Source organism: Branchiostoma lanceolatum, chromosome 12 (assembly GCF_035083965.1).
Source record: "Branchiostoma lanceolatum isolate klBraLanc5 chromosome 12, klBraLanc5.hap2, whole genome shotgun sequence".
NCBI lineage: Eukaryota > Metazoa > Chordata > Leptocardii > Amphioxiformes > Branchiostomatidae > Branchiostoma > Branchiostoma lanceolatum.
The window spans coordinates 7,757,885-7,784,437 of NC_089733.1; the positions used below are offsets into that span (position 1 = coordinate 7,757,885).

Sequence of the window (26,553 nt, forward strand, 5' to 3'; positions counted from 1 at the left end):
CTAGCTTTATTTGAATAAGCAGACAGCTATGTTTTCATGGAAGCAATCTTTGGAGAACGACGAACACTTCCCACGGGTATTACTAGGTTGTCCAGAGAAGGATTCACAATATACATTGTAGACGCTTGTTAATTGGGGGCTTTACCGACCATTAAAGGCAACCAAAGCAACATTAGGACCCAAAAAAATTGGGGGAAAATGCTGAAATCCTTATGGTAATGACATTTACTAACACTGTTTAGCGTATTTGCATAATAACTTCATACTTTGAGCATTTTAAAACCACGCCGTACGAAGATCGCCTTCGTTTTGCGAGCCTACAAAAACCCCGGAAGATTTTCAGTGAGTTCTCACATCACAATGTCGTATTTTTGCATCATGGACGTCGATATACATTGTGATAGTGTATAGGAATGACTACATAAATTGACTTTCAAAATCGGATTTTGGGGCCATAATATTGTTCGGGTTTCCTTAAACAATACAAATGTTGGGGGGGGGGGGTTGAAACGGAAGAGCTTCGTTACCATAATTCCAAATGTTTTGGGGCAAGTCATTTTTGGTCATGTATATCATTAGAAGAAAGCTACAAAATATATTTAGAGCCCTGAGCGAAGTCTGTCGAAGTTAAGAATAAAAAAGGACATGACCAAAAACAATATACTTCACCCATACTGTGGTTTGGTGAAATATAAAAAAAAGTTTGTTTGGCATACCATGTTCAGTCCTCTGTTCAACCTTCCCCAGGCCACTTGGATTTCATAATGAAGGCAACTTTTTTTAAATATTTTCTCATGCATTGTATATATTGTATTATGCTATGTATTGCCTACAGTTGTCGAATTCAGTGTAATTGTAATGTTAGTGGTCCGCAACATCAGCTTGTCTGCCTGGCGTTCCACTGTGCATTGAATATAGTACCAGTAACCTATTGTTACAGCAAAGTCAGACACAGTTTACTGACGCATGTATGTTTTTCCTATGTTTTTATCATGTATTTGCAATTAGCCCACGGGCATGAACTTGCAATAAACTTCTTTATGTATTGTTGCAATTTCGAATAAAGATAAAGAACTTTTTTTGCTCAACTTCTTTTTCGCACGCTCGCATCTGCTTTAGGGTGTCCAGAGTAGCCATCATAGCAGGCTTTAAACCGGCTTTTTTGGGGGGGCTAAATAATACACTCTTGCAGCCACCCCATAACTATCAGCCACCCCGTAACCATCTCTCCGTTAAATTCAATGGTTACGGGGTGGCTGATAGTTACGGGCTGGCTGCAAAAGGTGTATTATTTAGCCCCCAAAAAGGCCGGTTCAGAGCCTGCTATGGAGGCTTGTCCAGAGGATGTCATCCACATAGTCAAATAAGAATGGACTAATAGATTTTGAAAATGTCAAGTGATGGTGAACACAGATCAACATGTTGACTTTGATTAACACATACACAAATGAAAGATACACATATCTTCTCAATTAGCAACGTTGTGATTTTGTACTTTTATTTTCATATTTTTTCAACTATACATTTTAAGATCTTCATCTTTTGATAATAGTTCTATCATTGAAGTCATCAATCAAAACTTGCCATATTGTATAACATTATACAGTTTTTAAAAAATCACTGCATCCTCGTTTGAACTTAACACAGAGTGGGCATCCAAGAAAGTTGTAACAACCCTTTAACAAACGGTATACTTTTTACATGTGCCCCTACAGTTATGTAAACTTTAACCTCAACGTTCATGTATGCTTCAGCAACATGGATATGTCTTTCACAGCCCTGTAGTTGTTTTGGCATGCTGGTCATCTATTTGTCACGATCAACTAAAAAATGGCCATTTTTACAGCACGAGTGGATAGAATGCAAATAACTTGCCCTTTGCCTGTTTACTGTATGTTTAATCATACGAATGTCAAATTAGACCATTTGTTGGTACAAGTGTGTTATGGAGATTCCTTCACCACAAGTAGATACTAAATAATACAACATTTCACTCCAGTCATATATTATCTTTAATTGTTACAAATAGCCTTTTTCTACAGCCAAATTTTCCTTCTAGTTTTATTTGTTTTCCTGAATTATTTGCTTTTTTATACTTGGAAAGTTTCGGTGACATTTTTCCAAGAATCATTGTATTTTATTGCCTTTCTATAATTGAGGTACTAAAAGTAGTTAATCAGGAAAACAATTATGATGAAGCGACTGAGTGAAATTGAACTTCAGGAAAGTTCCCACAAATCATTTAAAACAAAACGATTTTTCCATGAAAAGTACATTCACTATGAGGGAGCATTCTAGAGAAAAACCCTGACTGATCAAACATAATTTTTAAAAAATCATATTAAGATCACTTTTTTCAGTACAGTGAATCAAAACAACTGTGAAAAGCACTATCATGTGACCAGTTCACACAATGCAGTGCCTTTTCGTGTTACTGTGCTGCATTGCGGGATAGAAGTGGTCAAAGGTCACTTTGTATTCAATAACTCTTCAGCCTGGGTGTGTTGCCTGTTGTAACTTCTCAACTCGGTTGGGCTCCAACCTAAAAAAAGCAAGAAATATTTCATCATTAAATCCAACATAATGATTATCATACAAATGTTAGCAAAGAGAAATTGTAAATAATGTTTAAACACTAAAATTGAAGTGTACAGTTGTGGAATATCTTCATACAGAGGTGGAATATGTTAAATCTTACTGCAATATATCCTCTAACCCTTATTCTTCTTTGATCATGAATATCTCAACACCATGTATTTCAAGTGATACATGTTTGTACATTGTACGACAAGAAAAACAACTACATTGCAACAACTAGATACTGATGGACACTTTCAGTACAGAATCATAAAAAATGAAGAAATTCATATAGCACCTAAAATTCGGTCAGTTTTCCCTGTATAAATAGATAAATAAATAAATAGAAATCAAAGACCTCACCTCCTTTTTAACTTGAGCCTGAATTATTTCAGAAGGGGTGAACTTGGGAAGGGCTAGACCAAACTTTCTCTCGATGCCAGCAAACGTCGCAACTGCGAGGCGGTATCCTCCAATATGGTCAGGATTTGGTGGAGGAAGATCCATGATGCTGGGTGCCTTCTTGACCTCTGACCCTTCAGGTCGCCTGTGGTCAAAGAGCAAAGGTCAAGCATATTTGTGACCATTTGTGTATTGTAATGAATGAATTTAGTATATTCCAAGTAATCACACATTTTTTGCCATTATTTAGAAATATTCAGAAACATTGATGATGATTCACAAAGGACAGTTCATGATGCTGGGTGCCTTCTTGACCTCTGACCCGTCAGGTCGCCTGTGGTCAAAGAGCAAAGGTCAAGCATATCTCTTATCATACACACTTTCAGGAAGAAAAGTTATTTTGATCAACTTATTATACATGTACATGTAGATAGTCTCACACTTGCATGTAGAAGCAGCCTTCTTAATTTTTTAAGTTTTTAAAGAATCAATTTTTGAAATGTTGATTGAAGCCTTACCTTCCACCAAAGTCGATGTAGAACGTTCTCTGTAAGACCTCGTACACCATGAGGGTCACACCAAACTGGGGACATGACCTGAACATACGAGCTGGGAAAGACAAAAAAATTAACATTATTAGAACAGTTTCATAGTACAGGGCTCGAAATTAATTTTTTGGAATAGGTGCACTGGCATACCGAACCTAAAAATCACAGAAAACATTTTGAGTGCACAACATGAAATAAAATGGAATGGCAGCAAAACCTACTAACAAACATTACTGCATCTCTTTATAGCTACATGTAGAACCAGAAATTCTATAACAATACAAATATGTACATGTACATGTACACGCACCCAGTCTAGAAATTATGTGCAAAACTAAAATTTGTGTGCCAAAAAGTGCATACATGTAAATGCAACCAGTATTTCAAGCATGGAGGATGGATACCAGGACCTTTTACCTTCCCACCCGAAGTCAGGTACCCATTTTTACACCTAGGTGAAGTGAGGAAAGTCGTGAAAAATGCCTTTTCCGAGGGCACAACATCGGTGGCATGTTGTGAGATTCGATTGGGCCAAATACTGTAATTCTTGTTTCTTTCACTGTAACTTTAAGTTCACTGTTTTCACTGTCACCTCTGGACCGTGAACTTATCATCACAGTGAAAAACCTATTTATGATTCCTCCACACATCTTTTCTGTAAATCACTTGCTACCAATGTGAAGTTAGAGTTCAGTGAAAATGTCCCTTTTTCTTACACCGTGAAATTTTGCTACCGTGAACTTAAAGAATTACAGTACCCTAACAGTTCTGCCAACACAACACCACCATGTATGCAAAGATCTCAATGTAGACTCTTCCCAAAATACAGGATTCAAAACAACTCGTGTGCACACACCAGGTGCTCCCTTCCAGAAGGCTTTTCCGCCCTCCTCTGCCCAGATCTTCCTGGCGCAGTCGAACAGTCCCTTGTAGGTGGTGAAGCCCTCCCGCTCCTTCACCTGCAGTCTCGTCTTGATCACGTCCGCAGGTGTGACAAGAGATGCCGCCGGGGCACCTGGCAGGTGGAAGAAACAGGCAACAGATCAGGTGATTGTTGTTCCCTAGAGCTATCGAAGAGTGGAACTAGTTACACCTTTATTCCACTGGGGCAGCGACCTCGCTGTGATCATGTAGTGACCTTGTCAGATTCATTGTCAGATCGCACAATGAATTTCATAGATAAACTCGCAAAAAAAAAACCTTCCCGTCAAAATGGTCACATCCAACATGGCGGCCCCAAAAACGCCCCTCCCAAAAATGGTTACAACCAACATGGCACCCCCAAAACACCCCTCCCAAAAATGGTCACATCAAACATGGCGGCCCCCATCCTTGCAAGCAAAAACAGAACAGGTAAAAACAAATATTTTAAGGCTTTGTGTGCTTTGCTGTCTTTTCAGTCATACTTTTACATTTTGCAGGATATTCCAATTATGAAATCAAGGGATACGCAAATCTAATTTAGGATGCAGCAAGGTTGTAGCACAATCACCGCCCAGGGGAATGGGGGCCTTATCACCAAGTACAATGGAGGCATCCTCATTAGATAGCTTTAAACAATGCTTACAGTTAAACGTGTAAAGGTGACCTGTAGTAGGTACGATAGGTCGTTCATCTTAAGGTTTGTCATGGTCTACCAATACCATTAGCTGCAGCATGCTACAAAATCACACCCTATATTCTGAAAAGGTCACTGGTCTGTTACGAAGTATAATCTTGTCCTGTCATTACAGTTCAAACACTCAGCTTCCAAATACAGTGCATCTCATTTCAACTCAAGCATATCAAAATTTTGAAGGATTTCTAAAAAGCTGACTTACAAAACATTTGAATTGCTAAAAGCAATGAGACTTAAATCTTGATTTTGCCATTATCAAGTAAGTGGTACAAATAAGCATCTTCCGAAATACAGTACACAGTAATTGTTAAAGTCCAACATCTTGACAGAAACACTAATAAAAGATACTGCTCAATGTACCACTAGGCCACACCAATTTATTTTCTTGGTTAACGGAATAAAAAATTCTTTTTTTCTAAAATGCTAGATTGGAAAAACAACATGAAAACAGAATCTCAGAGGAATGTTTTTCATTTGGTGCACACCAGGGAGTGAACAGGGTCAGGCGCAAGTTTTCACCCCAGCCTTCTGTTTTCATGATTTTTTTTGCTAAAATTAACAATCAAAATCTGTTAACCAAGAAATTAAATTGGTGTGGCCCTAGGTAAGAACAAAAATGAACATGAGGTTATAAAAGGGAAAGAAAAAAAATGCTATTCATGAACATACCTGCAATTGTAGCAGCGATAAGCAGTGAAGGGATACTGTTGTGTCCATCTTCATCCGCCAAATACTTTTTGCCGTGGGCATAGACTGGGAAGTAGATTGCTGAAAATGGGATGTCACGTAGAAAGCAGGCACTTGCACCCTGGAGACAAAAACAATGTTTTCAACAACAAAATCAAGCTTCTGTGGCTTAAGGCTTTTAATACCCTTTCAATGAGAATAGCTAAGTAAATGTCAACTAGTAAACTATATGCTATATAACTTGTGGTGTGTCAACATCAAACATCTAAATCCATGATGATACAAAAATGCTGTGCTCTTGAATAGAATCTTTGCACAGTATCTAATATGTACACAAGAGGTCAAACTTTCTACTCAATAGAATAAGCATTGGCTGGTCTAACTGATATCAAAATGTTAAAGTCACTGGATTGCTGAAATGCTTTGTTGACTAATAGACCTCTTGCCAGTTACGGTGGCCATTTTGAATTTCCCGGGGTCAGCTCGAGGTCATGCACCAAAGTGAGGCTCAGGTTGTTGTGAGCCTATGATAAGCCTATGTTACAATATACATGTAGGCATGCCATCTTTGGTGGTACATTTTGCCCCTCTAAGGTAAAATGCTGTAGTACATGTGCCTGCCATGTGTAGAAAATATTGCTGTGGACGATGTAATTGGCAAGAGATCTATTCATCTTATATTTATCATATTTGTATTATAATTAGTTTAGTTATTATTATTGTTATAATATATAATTGATTAAACTTTAAGTTAAATGAAGGAGGGCATCATATAAGCCTTGTAGACTTCTTCCCTCCTCCTGCACTTTAAAAAAAAATTACTTCATTGTTATTGTTTTTAAATGTGCAAATTAAAAATTAAAAAATACATTATTAAGATAAATTTGTGTCGGACTTATGGACTCCAGGAAGAATGGGGTGACATTTGTCAGAATCGAACACTAATGGAGTTCTTAATAATACAACCAAACAAACAAACAAACAAACAAACAAACAAACAAACAAACAAACCTTATAAAGGCCTGCAAATCCCAGCTCCCTGCACACGTTCAACGCGGACACCCTCGGTCCTGACTGGATCTCTCCGGCCACCTGTAGCCTGATCTTCACGATCTCGAGCGGGTTGGTGAACATCACCTGGCACATTCCGCCCTGGTGGTGTCGCCAAAAAATATACCAAATTAGACAGGAAAAATAACACTCAAATGGTTATCTCATTGGACAGCCCTGAATTGTGAAAAATTTCTGTAGCAATTTTGCAAATTTTCCTTTGCCGTCACACTGATGTGCTACGCACTGGTAAAATATGTGACCTCTACAAACAAAATGGTCATTTTTTAGGCCTGTTTGCGGCATTTTGCCAATCTCAATTTCACAAAAAATTCACAATTCTAAGCAAAAAATTGGCAGTTTGCTGCCAGTTGAAGTTACTTTGCGAATGTATTTCGTAATTTGGGGCAATTTTGTGTAGTCCAGTTAGATAGGGTAACTTGTACATGTAGTGTATTCAGCAAATCGACCAGAATCAACTGAAAGTTGGTGTTAGAAATGTTCAAACCACTCAAATGTCACAGCAAATTGTATGTGATCAACACACACTTGTACAATACAGTCATACTTTGATAACAGATTCTGAATATAAGTTCCAAAAAGATTGCAGCAAAGCAAAAACACGCCTTATATTTTTATGAAGTGCTGCATTACTGGTGACTCTACACACAAAATACAATTAACTAGAATTTCTTCTTGACGCACTGCAAAGTCAAGCAGACACTAAGAGATAGACATGCAACTTACACAACCGCCAGCCAACATTTCTGCGGGCAGGATTATTTCCCCGTTCTTGTTAGTAAACTTGTCCCGAACTAAATCATTCACCTGTGGGTGGGAACACCAGGCAAAGAACCAAAACAGCAGTACCATTAGTACTGACACCTTAACTTCAAGCTACCATATTCTGAGACCTGGAATTGCTGCCATATACACATGTGCCTTTCTCCTAAGGGGGAGGGGGGCAGTAGTACTGGCATAGTCTTTTGGTACACCTATGTTTTCCAAATACATTTTACGTTCTACAGCTGATGCTATATTTCAAGCTGGTGTGTCATGCTGAAAGGTACATTTGTAGTTATACTGGATATACAGATACAGGACTGGTGTATTTTTCGTTGAATTGGAATCTTCTCAATGCAAAAATTTAGATCTACATGTAAAATATGGGTTTTAGGGGATACTAAGGGAAAGCATACTGGAGTAAAATAGTTTCGTTTTTATTCCTGATATTCATATCCTAAGTAAAATATCAAGCACAGGCAAGAAAAGATGGCCTGTGTGATCAGAAGTAATTTTTATTGGTCAAGACAGAAAAGTGTATGGCAGGAATTCTAGGTCTCAGATAACATGCTCTATCTAATTCAACAAATGCCCCAAACTTACAGTCCCACCAGCTAAGATCTCTCCATAAAGGGGAATCTGACCATCCTTGGTTGTGAATTTGTCACGCATTAAGTCGTTCATCTACAAGGCAAATAGGGTTAAATGGAAGAGAAAGGCATAAAGATTAGGGTAGAGACAGGTAATAAAATACAGTGGATAGATATCAATTTGGGAGGAGGGAATACATGAACATAGAAATGTAAAACAAAAATATAGAAATGCAAAAATATGAAAGGCGTACACACACTATGAATATCTTTCAAATGAAATTTGAAGTGAACTTCTGGAATATACTTTACTAAATTTCTTTTAACTACATCTACATCACATTTGGTGAACATTGGTCATGCAGTTATAGAAAAAGGTTAAAGTTCATAAGTACAAGTTTAAGTTCAAAGAAGACTCACTGTCAGCTTGATGGCCTTCTCTGGAGCCACGCCCATAAGTTGAGGTACCAAGCCTGTATCAAAAATATACAGTTTTAGAAAATATTTCACTTTCAGTTACAAAGTAGTAAGAAATTAAAGAAACCAACGACAATGAGGTACTGTTAAAGCAGAAATGTTTGCGGTGGTTTTATGTTCGCGGTTTTCGCGGCAAACTCTTCAGCGCAAACTTAAAACCACCGCAAACATTTTTGTCCAATACTATATCAGTATGTGACTATAGCACTGTCGCAAACTTCAAAACACTGCAAACACTCAATTTTCTCCTTAGCGCGAAATAAAAACCACGTGAACTTAAATGCATTTACAGTATATATAACAAAATGTGATATACAGGTACATGTATGTCATATCATAAACCTAATGTTCAAAAAGATTCAAATATGAATATTCACTAAATGAGCGATGTTTCACCGTGAAAAACCTGTTGTTATCGAATATGATTCCTTCACACATCCGTTCTGTAAATCACTTGCCGCCACCATGAAGTTAAAGTTCAGTGAAAATGTCCTTTTTCCTTACACCGTGAAATTTTGATACCTTGACGATAAAGTGAATTACAGTATAACAAAATCTACTGTTGTAAATGCAGAAATGTTCGCGGTGGTTTTAATCTTCGCAGTTTTCGCAGTGACCGTTACACTGCGATGTTAAAACCACCGCGAACACTCCATTTTCGCCTTAGCGCGAAATAAAAACCACGCGAACTTAAATGCTTTTACAGTATTCCAGAGAGAAGAAGAAATTTAGCACTTACCACTATACAGGCCCATGAAGCCTTCATGCCTTATCACTTTTCGGAAACAGTCGAAGCTGTTCTTGTACATCAGCTCTCCCACGTAGGACCCACTTCTCTGGTTCTGTAGCCTGGTTTTTACTAAATCTATGGGGTAAACTGCCGTGGCTCCACAGCCTAGAGAAAACATGGGAGTAAAAAAAATCTACATGGACTTTTGCGCACGATAAGATTGACCTACATGTACATGTACATTGTAGTAACATTCTACAAGTATCTTATAAGTTACATGTACTGTAATTCTTGTTTCTTTCACTGTAACTTTAAGTTCACTGTTTTCACTGTCACCTCTGTACCGTGAACTTATCATCATTCAGCCTTGTCAAAACAAGGCGGCAGGCGGCTATTTTCACCGCCTACTTTCAATTTTGTGCCGGCTACTTTTGTGTAGAATTTTGATAAAAAGCACAACTTAATTTTAGTTACAAAAGTTAAGTTTTAAAATGCACATAAAAGTTACCCAGAATATACCAAAAACCATATTTAGGGGGTCTCAATTTACAATTTTTTTAGGGGGAGGCCCCCCAGACCCCTCCTACGGGAGGGGGAGACCGTACCTACCCCCGCGAGCGACTAATCTTTGCCACTACAGGGCCTGCCTGTTACTTTTGAATATTAGCCTCCTACTCTAAAATTTTGTGACAAGGCTGATCATTGTGAAAAACCTATTTATGATTCCTCCACACATCCTTTTTGTAAATCACTTGCTACCACCATGAAGTTAAAGTTCAGTGAAAATGTCCCTTTTTCTCACACCGTGAAATTTTGCTACCGTGAACTTAAAGTGAATTACAGTATATGCTCGTATTTGATCGCAGTCAAACAATGCAGACACACAAACATATCATATTTTTTTGTATATCTAATTGTTGGTGAGTAACGCCAAAGGGTGGTTATATTTGCTACACATGTGCTCACAAACACTCACAGCATGTAGACACAAAGAAATATTTGATATTTCATAAACACACAGCATACCCATGCAATAAGTGAATATTAAGTTAAACACTCACACACACACACACACACATATACACACTATCTACCATGCTCCATTTCTACATTAAACCTACCTCCAGCTATTCCACCCAATAAGAACCTATATCCTGATTCTGCAAACTGGACTAAAAACCCCCTGTTCTGCTGTGGACCCTCCTGAAACAAAATCAAAACAAAAATTACCAGAAATTATTGAACACTTAATGCAAAAAATCTGCTTATACTGTATAACATTTATCAATGCATGAGCATTTTTGTATCATACAACGTAATTCTGATGGGGAATGAGGGTATTGGCGCAAGCGCCTAGACCCCAGGGTGAGAGAGCTCAGAATTAAAGAGGGCACTAAAACATTGAAAGCCTTTCTTGGTGGGATTTTTGGTGAAATCTTGGCAAATTCTGGGGTGGGTATGACAGGCCAGACTTCATACTTGTAGAATTTGGTGACCAAAACGGCCTTTCTCCATCTTTTTGTCTTCTGGACCCCCGCGAGATAGTGGGGTGGTCCCAAGCGGGCCCTTTTAAGGCCTTTAAATGGACTGACTCAAGTGCTCTTCCTTGGAGGTGTTTCCCCGGAGAATAGCCGTATAGAAGTTCTCGTAATTCTGATAGATGACAGTCTACAGAATTGTTGAGAATTTGAGGGTAAGTTTTCTTGGTCAGAATCTTTGGTTCCTAAGAAAATGACACTAAGTTCTGTCATATTCCCCTTAGGAATGCATGTATTATTGGCCCAAACAGGAATACCCTAATCCCCCCTGAAATTAAACTAAATTGGAAAATACTGATTAACCTTTTTTTAAAGACTACTTCTGCCAAATCAAGACATCCTAAATTGTCTTAACCTCATTAACATATCTATTCAGAGTTTTGGTATAAAACCTGGTGTTCTCAGTCCTATCGTTAGTCACTGACGAAAGACAGTGGATACTGTCTGAAACGAAACGTCTGACTGTTTCAAAATCTTATCCAGTTGCTTGAGTAATTATTTTTGGCGTATCTTATTACCTGGATGTCTAACCTTCATCAACGTAATACTGATAACAGTTTTATACTTTGAATATCTATTTTTCCCATTTCTGAAGAAACATTGTACACTTGTAAACCATGCAGTGTCTAGATCTCTCCCTTGGAATTATGTGTTGCGGTACCTTTCTCCTTTGTGCCTCGACCATTTCATAGGGTAGCGTTCCCTCTTCTAGTGGTGCTATCCTTTCTATAGCCTCATATGTTATTCTCCTGTGGGGCGAAAGAGATGAAGAAAAAGTAGATAAATATGATAAAGACAACCAAAGATTTTAATACAGCAACTTACCAAGTATTGCATCAACAGTACTGGTCAGCATGCTGGATCAATTTAGTTTTTTGCTACAATTTGTTTGGTAACAAAACTACTTTAAACCATGTGTGTACTAAACTCCTGTTCCTTTCTTTCTTTCTGACACAATAATCAAAATGTTTTTTTTATAGTAATCCAAGTGTTAAATATTGAGAGTCTTTACTGCATTATGATATACATGTACATGTACATTTAGTTATATATTCCATATACAAGAGCTGCAATGGTGGGTTAGTGGCAAAGGACGGCACTCAACGCAATCCACACACAGAATACTACCAGCAACACCACACACCACAGGGATGAAGACATAGAGCAGTGGGAAAGGAGACAAAAAGGACAAGCACTGCGGTCTGGGTTAGTTTTTGCAGCACTTATAAAAAGCAATTCACTTTCTGCAAAGATAAAATTGTGCTGGAAACCTTGCTGTCTAGCATTGTAGAATACATGAAAAAAGGCCCTTTTCTAGGGAAGAAATATGCATTGGCAAAGGGGAGATTCAAGTTCCGAGTTTTCTTGGTTGCCGTAATCAGTTGAGATTGACAATTGTCAATCATTGTGTTCCTGTGGTAACATTTTCAGGGAAATGCGATATGAACCATGATTGAAATGACATGAAAACTTGCATTCAAATATGGGATGAAACATGAAACAAATCTATATGAAAGTAGTACTTGAGTTCTTGTTCTTTTGAAAAAGGAAATAAAAACATTTCCTACTGTGGTGAAATGAATGTGCTACTTTCAAAATACTGATCAAAGGATATATTCTCCCCAACAGAATGATTGACAGTTGTTTCTGACAACTGACCACGGTTACCTTGGAAACAAATCACCATCCTTACCCTGTACTAAGACTGTTGTCAGACCAGGGGTTCCATATTGAGTGCAAAGACAAAAAGGGATATGTGAGTACATGTTATTTTTGTGTATTTTAAAGGATCCTGTTTTTTACAAGCAACAAAACAATATGGAAATATACAGGAGAAAAAAACAAGGGGTCAAAATTAAAAGGAAAAGCGCATATTTGATACTGACGGCACTAACATTCAATTACATGTACAATCTTGCATATTTTTCTTTTCTTGTCTTGTCATATTTCTGATTGCCAAAAAGCCCATGTAATTGCAAATGATAGACAGGCCCTGTTTCATTTGCTTGTTTGCATGAGTATTTCCTTAAAGGCAACCATTTGCAATATTAGGACCAAAATGGAAATTAAAAAAATGCTAAAATCTTGATGGTAGTGACATTTACTAACATTGTTAAGTACATTTGAGTAAAAATTTCATAATTAAAGGATTTTAAACTGTGCAAAATTGTGCCATACGATGATTCCCTCAATTTCGCGAGCCTACACAAACTCCGGGCACGATTTTCAGTGAGTTCTCACATCACAATGTCATATTTTGGTATCATGGACATTGCTATACATTGTGATTGTGTTGTTTGAACTAATCATGTATAAAAATGACTAAATAACTTGACTTTCAAAATCTGATTTTTTGGACCCTTAGATATAAATATCGCTTGGGCTTCCTATAAAGAAAGGTGCCAAATTTAGAAACAGAAAAAAAAAAACTTGGAAAACAGATAATTGCTGCATTCATTTTAAGGTTATAAAGGGAAAAAGTAAGGTTCAAAATTGATTTTGACAAAATTTTCTCATGATTTTGCAACATTATTATAACTTGTTCATTGAGCGATAAACCTTCAGGAACGTTTTGCAAGTGTGAAGAATTCATTTGAAGAAATTCTTTCAGAAACAAGTAAGGTATGTGCTTCTGAGAGTTCTTAGTATTCTGCACACGAAAAATGTAAGCGTACAATGTCATGTATGTCTTTATCTATCTATCCAGACAGCAACAGTTGTTAGCAGAAGGGAGAAATAGCATACACGATTTGCAGTCAAACACAGAAAAGAACAGCACACACAAAACAACATACATTCTGAAGAGTTCAAAATAGCACAGATGGAACACTTGTCTAACAAATTCAAAGCACCATGGGTATAAGATAATTTGTTAAATCACAAAAATATGTATTCTCTAGATACATGTAGCTCTTACACGGAAACAAAACAAGTATGATGACATAGATTCCAACAATTGCAGATCTACATGTTACACAAAGTAATTAAATTAAAAGGACAAGATAAGTTTCCTTACCCTGTTGGACTGATGAGGTCACACAGGTGAAACAAGATGTCCACCTCCAGCGGGGTTACCTGAGAAACCTTCTGGGCAGCTATAAGGAACTCCTCTGCAATGCAAGATGCAGGAAAGATTAGACATTCACTGTTCACTTTTCAGCCTCTACAGTGATTGTAACAGTCTCTTCTTTTTGCTCTGTAAGTGTATGCCTGGAATTAACAACAATTTTCAATCTAAAAAATTAGAATATCATTCCTTCCTTCCCACAAAAATGTTTTTAATTAGCCCCAGTGTAACATTCAAGGTTAAAGTGAAATGTTTCCCAAAATTCTTTCATTTATGCTTTGATTTACTCAATCATCCAATCTTCCATCTACTTGCATGTAGGTACTAAAAGAAAGACACAAGTTACATCAGTAATAGGTTTTGAAAAGAAGTACATTTTGCAATTGGTGGACTGACCCCTTGGTTAAAGTTGAAAATGTTCTCAACATTTATTTATCATCTATTTATCCTTTTATTCACTCATTCCACCTTTCATTCGAGGAAGCTGCACAGTTGGAAAAAGAAGGACATACAAGGTAACAGTTACTCAAGCAACTGGATAAATTTAAAAAAAAAAGTGTTCTAATTGGTTGACTGACCCCTTGTGATCTCTGCCTTGGGGTTGTGTCCGGCCACTTGTCTGTAGATCTTCTTGACCAGCTCCATGCTGGACAGGAGGTGGTTCAGCCCGGTGAAGTAAGGAAAACTCACCTGCTTCCCTCCAACCAACTGGACAGAGAGACACAAGTTTCAAATATCAGGCTCCACTCCTGGGGTGTTGCCAAAAAATTCTACAGCAGAAATTTTAGTACACAATGTTTGGAACAATATATTGTGAATATTACATAACGTTGGGTAACCTAAATTCGGGATTTTTCCGATAATGGTTGACTGAAATCAATCTAGCAGAACAATAAACCATCCTTTTTTTCTATAATTCTGTCAGTATTATGTACTATCTTTGCACTAATCATATATATGGTAGATTTTGTCTCTAGTCGTGCTGACACCATAATATTTCAACTTGAAACTACCGTCCGCCGCACGCACAATGACAGTGTTGTCGGACAGGGGGGCACATTAATTCGGGAGAGAAGATTCGTCTTGAATATCTTACCGCTAATCACATTTTATACAGCAGCTATTCGTTCCATCCTTGGCTTGAGGAGAGTGCTATGGATATAGACGTGTCCAAGTAAAAAAAATACACGAAAAAACGGCCGTACCGCACACATCAGGCCAGTTCGGAACAACCCGTGTGTTGAGTCGGTAGAACTTCACTCAAAGTCGGCCCATCGTCATCATCGGGCAACGTGTAACGTTACATTATTCATGGTAAGTTAGCTGGATGCCGTAGCAATGGTAATACTACTATGTCCATGTGTTCCTTGTTGTGTTAGGAGCAAACTTTGAGGAAAATATCTTCCTCAGTCCACTATCACACGCAGCATTTAGACAAAAAAGTGTTCCTCACAAACCTTTGCCGTCTGCTTGACAACAGGATTCTGGTTAACAATATGGCGGCGGGAAAATACACGTGCCGTAGGTTGTAGCAACAGAGAGGAGTTTTGATGATTGATCACACTTAGAGTCCAGTTGTAGGTTAGCAAAAGAGATTGTAATTAGTTGTCTTGTAAATAATTGTGTTTAGCAGGCAGGAGATGTGACATTTGTCTTATAAACCAGCGAACAACCGTGCAGTGTGAGTCTCCCACGAAGCCCCCAGACTCTGTCAATAAGGGACGGAGAGGTTTTGACGTCGCCAACTTCTAATGCATGGTTATCGAAGCTTTTCAGACAGTGTTCTGAATGCGTTAGTCTGTCAAGTTTGCATTTCTAGCGGTATTACTGATGTTGCATCTAGCACATATCCCTAAATACCCCGTTTTCGAAAAATCCCGACTTTAAGTACCCCACGAATTTAGGTTACCCAACGTTACATCTTTCTGCTATTAAACTTGAGCGATGCAGTGATGTTTTCTTACAATGATTTTCTTTGTCAGAGGTGAAAAAGCATGACATAATAGAAAAGATACTATTAGACAACTTGATAAAAATACAAAAGATTTGAAGCTCAAGATCAACTACTTACATTGAAAATGATTATCAGACCTTAAGGTAATGACTCATTTTATATATTAGAATTACTGTACCTATTGCAGTTTTTATCTTCAGTCTTCTTTATTAACTAGAAAATGTGTTCATATGGACTGTATACATGTACTCACAGAAACTAAATTCTCTTCTACAAATGGAGTCAGCATGTGTTTTCTGACAGTGATCATAATGTCGCTGAAGTCCAGTGCAGTAATGAAGCCGTTCTTGTTCTTGTCCCTCACTCGGAAGGCGACTCTCGCATGCTCATATGCGAGTGACTAATGGGAGAAAAATTACTTAGAAATCATCACATATATCAATCTAGCATTATAGATATTCTTAGGACAATAAATGCAAGCAAATTCCATTCACATGAATCTAAAGAATGCACGTGTTGGGTACATTCCTATCATAACATGTTGACATAAAATGATTTAAACTTGATACAGAAGGATACTCAGTTCATAATAGCTTGGTTTTATTGTTGATTAAGAGAGACCAATCACAACTTACCAGTTAAATCATCTATATTCCTATTGGCTACAACAATAGCCAATCCCATCTAAGATTTCTTTTTCCTGCATTCTAATTGGCTAACTACAACAACCAATGAAATACCTGCAACAGCTGTGTAAACTCTGCATAGCTGAGGTCCTTCTTCTTGTCCCATCCAAAATACATCTTGCAGAACTCCCCTTCCCAGTCAAATGGTATGTGCTGGTGAATCCTTGTTGCGCTCATGACACTTTTGAACTCATCTGAGTTAACAAAAAAAATCAAGCAAAAATGAGGAGAAAAACAGCTTTCATTTTGAACATATCTTGGTTTACTGGATAGTTGGACTTAGACAGATGGGTTTGTCCAGTGCTAACAAGACGCTAAAGTCGTAAAGAGTAAAATTAACAACAGATCTAGATGGACGTACTGTCTGCAGAAGTTTGGGTTCTATGTACATGTAACTTGTAACATTATACATGTATGTTGGTTTTTTGCACAAAATAATTAATGCATTGGAAGCTACAAATTAACAGTTAAAAACTTTGATGAATTTTGTATACATATGTACTTAACATAGTTATCAATTCATAGTTATCATGATTAACCCCCTGGACAGAGCTGCATGGAAGAGGGGTGTGACGACTAGCCGGCTGCTGCCCACCCCTGTGTCAGGGACCCCGGCAGCAGTTTAATCAAAATACCGGATACTACTACTACTATTGTTTTTCTACAAAACAACAATGTACAGTACTGATATTACCATAAGACACAAATCCATTGCCGTTGCTGTCGAAGAGTTGGAAAGCCAGCAGATACAGCGCATCAGGAGAGCAGAGGAGGGACTCAAAAGCCTGGAACTCCACAAATGAGATTAACCTGAAGAAAAACATCATGCAAAAAAATTAATATGATTACTACTTAGCAAATCATTATGTACATGTACGTGTTTTCAAGAAAAGTCTTCCATTGCATTGTACATCTATTGCAATGGTGGATACTCTTTATTTTGTCTGTACGCAACATACAATGTAATAGACTGTTGATAAAATAATTACAATGTATAAATTCCTTTTGCTGTATTACTATTATTTTTATGTTATGATGTTAACTTAGTTGGTCTTGTCATTTGCTGTTAACCTGAGTTATATGTTACCTTGTAATTATTAGTTGTTTTTTTTGTTATCTCTGACCGTCATCTGTATTTTATTTATTTTATTAGCAGAAGACCATCATAAGCAGATATGCTTCTTGTCTAATGCTCAATAAATGTATGTGAATAAAATAAATAAATAAAATGGGCTAAAACTAAAATATTTCATATTACTAACAGTACCACATAACAAATATCCATATACTGTATCATACATTTGAAATATCCATTTGAAAAAGAAATTGGTACATTTGACCTTGCTATCAAGGGTATCTAAAAAACGTTATTCTGACAGCCCATCAGTAACAGTATGACCTATGGCATAGATACACTTGTCTCTCTGCATATGTGGGTGTCCATATCTAAACGTGATCTAAAAAGGGCATCAAGTCGGGGTGACAAGGTTGTTTAGAAACTAATCCTGACAAATATATCCTGCTACCCTTTACCATGAACCTAACTAGCAAATACCCAGAAGGTTAGTCACCTATACATGAGACTCTGGGCGGTCAGCCTGTCAAAGGAAATATTTCTATCTATGAATATCATTAGGCCACGCCAATCTAATTTCTTGGTTAACGTATTTTTATTTTCAATTTTAGCCAAAAAAAAATCATGAAAACAGAAGGCTGGGGTGAAAACTTGCACCTGACCCTGTTCACTCACTGATACTGTGTGCACCAAATTAAAAACATTCCTCTGACTCGTCTGAGATTCTGTCTTGTAGTTAGAGACAGTAATATCTTTCGGACACAACAACATAGAAAGTTCAGATGGGATATATGAGATATCATCCTTATATATCCTAACATGACCTTGAACATGTACATGAACCCTTAGTTTTGTTCCAGTGAGGTACTAAACTAACCCATCCCAAATGCCACTAAATTCAGCTAGGGCATGTAACATTGGTACGGCTGATAATGACTATCATAAATTTACATCTCTTTTAGAGTAAATTCACCGGTTATTCAACTCAATCATCAATCTATGTACATGTGTTATCAATTCTTATTTCAGATACAGCACTGCATAGTTTGTAACAAACAATATACAGTATGCATGAGGAATACAGGGTCGAAATGACCTTCATTATATTTTATACATTGCTCTACTCAGCCATGTGTATAATGAGTAATACCCACAGAAGCCCCGAGAGACGTGAACAGCAATTACCTTTTGCAATTTATGTCACACGATAGGGATATCACTGAGCCACTTGGATTTCAGGTTAGAATGTCAAGTGAGGCAATAGATTGAAATGTGAAATGACTTTGTATAAGGATAGTTCCCAACATCAATGTTTTGGGGTTTGTGCTTCGTTCTGTGTACATTGGGCTCTTTTAAAAACCAGTTTGTTAAAAGCTGAAAAAGTCACCCGGTAAACTGAACATTTCATTTTTTCTAAATGATTAACTGTTTTAGTGTAGATGATGATGAGATAATAGCTGTAAGTAGTACCTGTCATCTTCAATCAGTGTTAGTTTCTCTTTCATAAAATCCAAGAGACAATAACTATTGTTCATAAGAGACAATAACTATTGTTCATAATTGAACATAAATCCTACAAGACTGCTAAGTAATCTGAAACGTTTGTGAAGGTTAGACATCCAGATAAACAATATATAAAGAGAATTCAGACTCTAAAACTGGATAAGAATTCAGAGATTTATTTCCAGACATTTCGAGTGACATCCATCACTCTTCTTCAGCGTCACTAAAATGAACTAGCAGAACTAACCAGTACTTATTTACAATAACTAGAAAAAACGGTTTTAAGTAATCTGAACTTTCCAAAATAAGAAATACAAGAACTGACCCATCTTTGGTTTCATCTACGACTCCGGCCAGCAAGTTGAGGGTGGTTGGATCAGCATCTTCTTTCTCGATACCCAGGTACTTGATGACGAAGTCCCTGGGTGTCATGTAATGCTCCCCATCCTTCTCAACCGTTGCATACTGGAAAGAAACAAAAATTAGTTAACTGCTTTATTAAAAACATGTCTTTAAATCCTGGTAGCTACAATAATATACAAGATTGATTTCTTTCATAAAGTACACTAAAAACCTGTCATTTTTCAAAGCCACTTTCTATCAAAACTGTGAGCATCAGCATTAAATTCAACAGAATACTGATATAATTATAATTTCCAAAAGAATGTAACAAAGTTTTGTTATGGTCTCATTTTCTCAATGGCTTAGTGGAACTTATCACACAGGGAGATATTAATAAACTGTGACTATAAGTATAAGTATAACCTGTCATATCATAAAGTTACGAATCTGAATTGAAAACAAAATTTATTAGATGTAGCTATAGGTACATGTACATGTATTAGCCTAAGGCACATATAGGACAGCTGTTCTTGTACGATAGGCTCTATCAGAATGTAACACATTTGCCTGTGCTGTTTTACTCAGAGACGATCAGCAATGACAATACTAACAAAATTCAAGTATTACCTACTAAATACAGGTCCTGACAGCATCATTCTATAACATAAATGATCATATATATTTTAATCATAATATACTTAAGATCAATGAGTATTGATCTGCCAACAATTTCTGTTGTTTAATAATTCATAATCACTCGAGAAATCAAACCATGCCCAAATCAATAGTAAAAAGAATGGCTTAAAATGATTCAATTTTTGTTCATGACATCTTTGCAAATTGTCTGGAATTTTGTCTGCAATTTTGAAAAATACGAAAGACGCAGCTATAGTTGCCTTGCTCATCTTTTTTTCCTTGTATCTAAAAAGGGGTGGGGCTAAAATCATATTGTTGTCTGCTTTTCAGAGAGGATGATTTAGTATGATAGTAAGTATCAACTAGCCCTCTCGGAAACGCAGACAACGACATGATTTTAACCCCACCCCTTACCTGCTTTCATCATTATAATTACAATCCCTGCATGTATTCAACTGTTCTTAATGAACCAACTCTTCACTAAAATCTTCCCAACATAGAAAATGTACCCTGGCCTTTGTCATGGAATAGCCGTTACACAAAAGTCTGTTCAAAGGTATATTAGCTTATTGACCTTTGACCAGACATTGCATCATACAGTTATCAAACAGGTACTCCTATGAACCCCAAAAATTTCCAGTTGGCAGTACTGAAGATACCCCAAACAAAGTTGTGAGAGTTTTATAATAGGTTTCACAGTTAAAGTATCAGGATGCAAATTTAAGACTGGGTGATTTTCTTAGAGAGAACACCATGTCAACTGCCAAGATGATTATAGGCAAAACATTGGGCATTACCACTGAAAGCACATCATGATATACCTGGCAACTTTCCAACAAATCATGATCAAAGTACAAGTATTGTGATTTTTGAGGGCTGAATTGGCTAGCTAAAATTTGGTTTTAACCTTCTTTCTGCTGCCTAACCCTGTAACCAATAGAGAGTTGGGTGCCCAACGTTTACTTCAGTGTGCTTAAGGTTAAGGAATTAAAAAATCATCAAAAGATGAGTAAGCCAACTCGAGGGTCAATGTTGTGAAATTGTTAATCTCCAAGATGCATTTTCACACCATGTCTTGCTAAATTTACTGAATATATGCCAGAATTCTGCTGCATACGAGGGTGATAGGCTAAAAAAGGAATTGGACCAGCAATAACATGATTTATGTAATTTTAAGGAACATGCAAATTTCACTTGTCAATTTTCCTACTCAATATAGCTGACTAAGGTGATCGAAGTTTCCTGAGTTAACATCCAACAATGTCCTCGACGACAATGACTTAGAAATTTGGAAACATGGGGCGGTTAATTCTGAAAGGGGAGATCTGTTATTTTCCCGATCTTGCCCTACTTTGACACCTTGCAATGTAATTATACACCTGAGTTGGATGGTCCTAGCCTATTACTGTACCTAATGATCCACTAGATGAGTTGGTGTCAGTTCGGTCCATGGCAGTAAATGTATGAAACCCGTACATCTCTTGAAAATGCTACAGAATCAAATCTTAGCTGGGCTTTAAATAAATAAATAAGACAGTAAGCAAATGTAAATTTGTCTATTCTATCAGGATTGAATAGTAATATAAGATGTTTTCCTGATTTTAAAATAGATGGGCATCTCAGTATATCCTAGCCTGGAAGCCAGACTGTTCCAAGGGCCTACAAAGGCCAACTCCTCGGCTCCATGCCCCAAGAAAATTTTACCACAGACACCCCTGACTTAGACCAGGAGCAACAAACTGTGTCAGTGGGAAAATGTTGGCCCTGGAGTCGAGAAGTTGGCTTGGAAACAGTCTGACATCTAGGCTACAGTAACATGAGGAATGTGGAAAGGGGGAGGGGCATGATCATGACAACAAAACATCCTAGTGTGATTTTGTAGATTAAATCACACACGCGTTGGCTATATATAATTTGTAGGTCTGTTAAGTACCAATGTGTCGTTATAAAAGTGTTAAGCCTTAAGGTTATCCCAATGTCTAAAGTACATATCACTTCCGGTTAGATGACCTAGCGGATATAGTTTCCGGGTCGACATGTCAAACATACCACATCGGACACACAAGAGGACATACCTTCTGAAACACACTCCGTAAGTCTTCAACATCGGCTTTCTTCAGCACCGGGAGCCCCTGAAATAACACAAACCACCACACAAATTACAATACTAAATAAGATAGTACGCTAGCAACGTGCTTAGTTGTGAAATAACCAAGCATCGTGCAGTGAAAATAAAAGAAAGAAGCCAAGTTAGTTCACATGCATAGAAAAGAGTTACCAGAACGCTTTCACACGTGGCTGTTTTCGACATTTTTGGCCCCACAACCAAGCCTCAGTAACACCACAAACAGATCCAGATAGCTACGGTCAATCAGAGGAAGCAGGCAGCAACCAATGCAAGGTTAAAACTCAAGTTATCCAGGGATATTTTCACCAAATCCGAGGCATATTCACCTCATCGGGAGGTGCCATATTGAAATAGAATGCCCGAATGTCGATGTTTGGAAGATACCAAAAGTAAGGACATGTAAGGTCACTTTAATAAAGATGCTCATGATACAAATGTTAATTGTTGTCAAATATTCTATAAATTTACTATTTTCAAGCTTATATTTATACGATTGATGAATAATCATGTATCTGAGCGGTATCAAGACATGGAAATTTAATATATTCAAAAGAATGTCACCCCTACATGAAATTTGGACCTAACCAGCTTGTAATGCCAGACCGGTGCATGTTCACGTGAAGAACGCGCGCTGATTGGTTGAAAATTTGCCCTTTCACGTGAGGGGTTCCCCTGCGCGCGATATATGATCGATAGGCTGAAGTAATGGCAGAGTTCAATAAAGTAGTCTTCACTTGCTCAAAGGATGCAAAAATTAACTTGTAACGTTGGATAACATAAATTCGTGGGGTACTTAAATTCGGGATTTTTCGAAAACGGGGTATTTAGGGATATGTGCTAGATGCAACATCAGTAATACCGCTAGAAATGCAAACTTGACAGACTAACGTATTCAGAACACTGTCTGAAAAGCTTCGATAAGCATGCATTAGAAGGCGACGAAGACAAAAACTCTCCGTCCCTTATTGGAACAGTCTGAGGGCTTCGTGGGAGAATCACACTACATCGTTGTCGGCTGGTTTATAAGACAAATGTCACATCCGCTTCCTGCTAAACACAATTATTTACAATACAACTTATTTTCTTAAAATTGCTGACCTGCAATTGGACTCTACGTGTGATCAATCATCAAAACCCCTCTTTGTTGCTACAACCTACGGCACGTGTATTTTCCCGCCGCCATATCATTACCCAGAATCCTGTTGTCAAGCAGACGACAAAGGTTTGTGAGGAACATTTTTTTGTCTAAATGTTGCGTGTGATTGTGATATTTTCCTCAAAGTTTGGTCCTAACACAACAAGGAATACATGGACATAGTAGTATTATCAATGCTACGGCATCCGGCTAACTTGCCATGAATAATGATGACGGTGGATGTCGACTTTGACGTTCTATAGCTACCGACTCAACACACGGGTTGTTCCCGTAGGCCTGATGTGTGCGGTACGGCCGTTTTTTCGTGTATATTTTTACTTGGACACGTCTATATCCATAGCACTCTCCTCAAGCCAAGGATGGAACGAATAGCTGCTGTATAAAATGTAATTAGCGGTAAGATATTCAAGACGAATCTTCTCTCCCGAATTAATGTTCACCCCTGTCCGACAGCACCGTCATTGTGCGTGCGGCGGACGGTAGTTTCAAGTTGAAATATCATGGTGTCAGCACGACTAGAGACAAAATCTACCATATATATGATTAGTGCAAAGATAGAACATGATACTGACAGAATAATAGAAAAAAAGGATGGTTTATTGTTCTGCTAGATTGATTTCAGTCAATCATTATCGGAAAAATCCCGAATTTATGTTACCCAACGTTACATTACGATAAAAGAAATGAATGTGATGTACACTTTTGGTAATCTCCAAGCAGATGTTGGGTCTAAACTGCGTAACCGGTGAAACTCAAGCAATGTTCTATCGTAATATCGCTGCACTATTAAAGCAATATAATTAAATTTCTTTATTCTACTGAGGAAAAATTATGTTTTGCCTTTTCCCAATAGATCGTTGGATATTTTCTGTCGTCACTGCGCATAGAATGAATGACACTTTGCAATTGATATAAATGTGGATAGTTTAATCATGCAAACTTACAAACTTTGGCTGCAGGTATAGAAAACTAATCTGAGATAGTACCAGGGGGCTTCTTTCCCACTCTTTCTACAATATCTTTCTCTATTATAGACAGTGCGTGGTAGAGAAGCCCTCTGATACTACCTCAGATTCGTTTTCTATACCTGCAGCCTTCCATCCAAAGTTTGTAAGTTTGCATGATTGAAGCATAAACCAAGGAGCATAAACTTATTGATAGAACAAATGAAACCGTTATTTATGTACATCGTGCCATCAAAATGATAGATGAATAAATCAAATAGGGACTTACATTCACTTGCAGCTGACGCTATATTCCGCCGGAACTATCCGTCTTCCTCCGTTGAACTGGTCCCCCCTTCCCTTCCACGTACATCATGCACGTGGTCCCCCTCGGCCGCCCCCTAAACTTCGTAACGCGATGTAAACTTCACCGCGGATCCGGATGCCATACCGGCACTACTAGTACATGTATTTCCATCCGCCGCCTGGACTTCGATTCGTCGGACGCGTACGCTCGGACCATTCCTTGCAATTGGTCCCTGTTGGTCCGACGTCGTCTTTCGCACGTCAGTGGTGGGATCAGCTTCCGGCGTCACGGCTTGACCGATTGGCGGAAGTATGTCATATCCGCTATACACCTGTAAGCTCTGAAGTCGCCTTAAATGTGCGACGTATGCCGACAAATTGAATCGTGGCACGGGTCTACCCGTGGGGCTCTCCTCCGAAGAGGAATCTGAAAAATCGGAGATCTCAGCTTCTGATTCTGACTGAGTGTCTCGAGCTCCATCATGTGTCTTGACTTGTGCTTCAAGACGCACAGCTACAGGACGATACATACAGGTGGTTAACAAAGTACATGTACTGACAAACACTTGACGTTTTGAGAAATTGCGAAGCTGGGTGCGTTCTAAAAAACATGCCAAGCGCTAATCTCTTGGCAGATGTTGGGATGGAAGTTTGAAACATATTTTCTGACTGCCAATTGCAAGCATTTTACTCGCACGGGATGGACGTGCATGTAAAGGAAAAGCCGGTTACATCCCAAAATGGACCAAGCGAATTGAAGGGGCGAAAGAAAGAATCTCTTCTTTACCAGGTGGCGGTTGAGATGTCCGAGTTAAAGATTCTTCGCCCTTCGTACTTCCTTCTCCAAGAATATTAACTTTCCTAGGCCTCTTCCTCGAGAGCTTCTTCAACGGGCAGGCGCAACCCAGTCTGGCCATCAGACCTGGCTTAGGTTTCGCCTTGGATTCACTTGTTCCCATATTTGGTTCTGGACTGAGCAAATTCACTTATACCTCGCCAGTAAATAAAGTCACACAGCTAACTTTAGAGTACTTTGTTCGACTGTGAACAATCGAGTGTAGTGCCATAGCAACAGCAAGTGATAATAATTGTTCGGGAACAAATGTTGCGTCTTGGATTATGCTATTCGATCGGAGGTGTGTTTTTTTGCTAGGTACGTATTTGGCCTAGGAATCACAAATCCTTTTTCAATGCGATTTGAATAGGGCGGGGGATTGTTTTATTTGCCAATCGCTTCAAAGAATTACCCTCTACCAGGCTCCGCGGATCGCGGGGAAAATAGTAGAAATTGGCCAAATAGAATGAATGGGATGCCAAGTGTAGTCAGCTATGCAGAAAAGATCCGTGGGTCGTCTATTGACCTTCTCTGCAAAGCTGACTATTTGGCCAATTTCTACCATTTTCCCCGCGATCCACGGATCGAGCCTGGTAGAGGGTAATTCTTTGGGCAAAAAAACACACACCTCCGATCGAATAGCATAATCCGAGACGCAACATTTGTTCTCGAACAATTATTATCACTTGCTGTTGCTATGGCACCTATACTCGATTGTTCACAGTCGAACAAAGTACTCTAAAGTTAGCTGTGTGGCTTGATTTACTGGCGAGGTATAAGTGAATTTGCTCAGTCCAGAACCAAATATGGGAACAAGTGAATCCAAGGCGGAAGCGAAGCCAGGTCTGATGGCCAGACTGGGTTGCGCCTGCCCGTTGAAGAAGCTCTCGAGGAAGAGGAAAGTTCATATTCTTGGAGAAG

At 38.2% G+C, this 26,553-nt stretch overlaps 1 protein-coding gene across 5 annotated transcripts; it reads right to left on the reverse strand.

The window, feature by feature from the left end:
• Window positions 1–1,994: 1,994 nt before the first annotated feature.
• On the reverse strand, window positions 1,995–22,763 carry LOC136445615 (electrogenic aspartate/glutamate antiporter SLC25A13, mitochondrial-like). Of its 5 annotated transcripts, none has more exons than XM_066443731.1 (20): window positions 22,718–22,763; window positions 22,339–22,395; window positions 19,611–19,750; window positions 17,402–17,517; window positions 16,762–16,901; window positions 16,275–16,421; window positions 14,646–14,775; window positions 14,017–14,110; window positions 12,694–12,705; window positions 11,662–11,749; window positions 10,584–10,665; window positions 9,472–9,627; window positions 8,676–8,728; window positions 8,269–8,349; window positions 6,844–6,984; window positions 5,815–5,953; window positions 4,384–4,542; window positions 3,498–3,588; window positions 2,941–3,124; window positions 1,995–2,542 (listed from the first exon to the last, which is right to left on the reverse strand). In XM_066443731.1, exons 1-20 carry the CDS (start codon window positions 22,733–22,735, stop codon window positions 2,522–2,524), a joined length of 2,049 nt encoding a protein of 682 aa, XP_066299828.1. In that variant the 5' UTR covers window positions 22,736–22,763; the 3' UTR covers window positions 1,995–2,521. The 5 variants fall into 5 exon arrangements, with proteins under 5 accessions (XP_066299828.1, XP_066299825.1, XP_066299824.1 ...); XM_066443728.1 differs by lacking the exon at window positions 8,269–8,349 and adding an exon at window positions 7,630–7,710 and having other exon boundaries at window positions 22,542–22,762; XM_066443727.1 differs by having other exon boundaries at window positions 22,542–22,761.
• Between the last annotated feature and the right edge of the window lie 3,790 nt (window positions 22,764–26,553).

Excerpts from the sequence above, each read along its gene's own strand:
- LOC136445615 (XM_066443728.1), bottom strand. The coding sequence starts at position 22,574 with ATGTCGAAAACAGCCACGTGTGAAAGCGTTCTG. Across the intron at positions 14,776-16,274 it reads TAGAAGAGAATTTAGTTTCT|TTGGTTGGAGGGAAGCAGGT; the intron begins GTGAGTACATGT and ends CTCTCTGTCCAG. Across the intron at positions 7,711-8,675 it reads AGAAGGCCATCAAGCTGACA|GTGAATGATTTAGTTCGGGA; the intron begins GTGAGTCTTCTT and ends TCCCACCCACAG.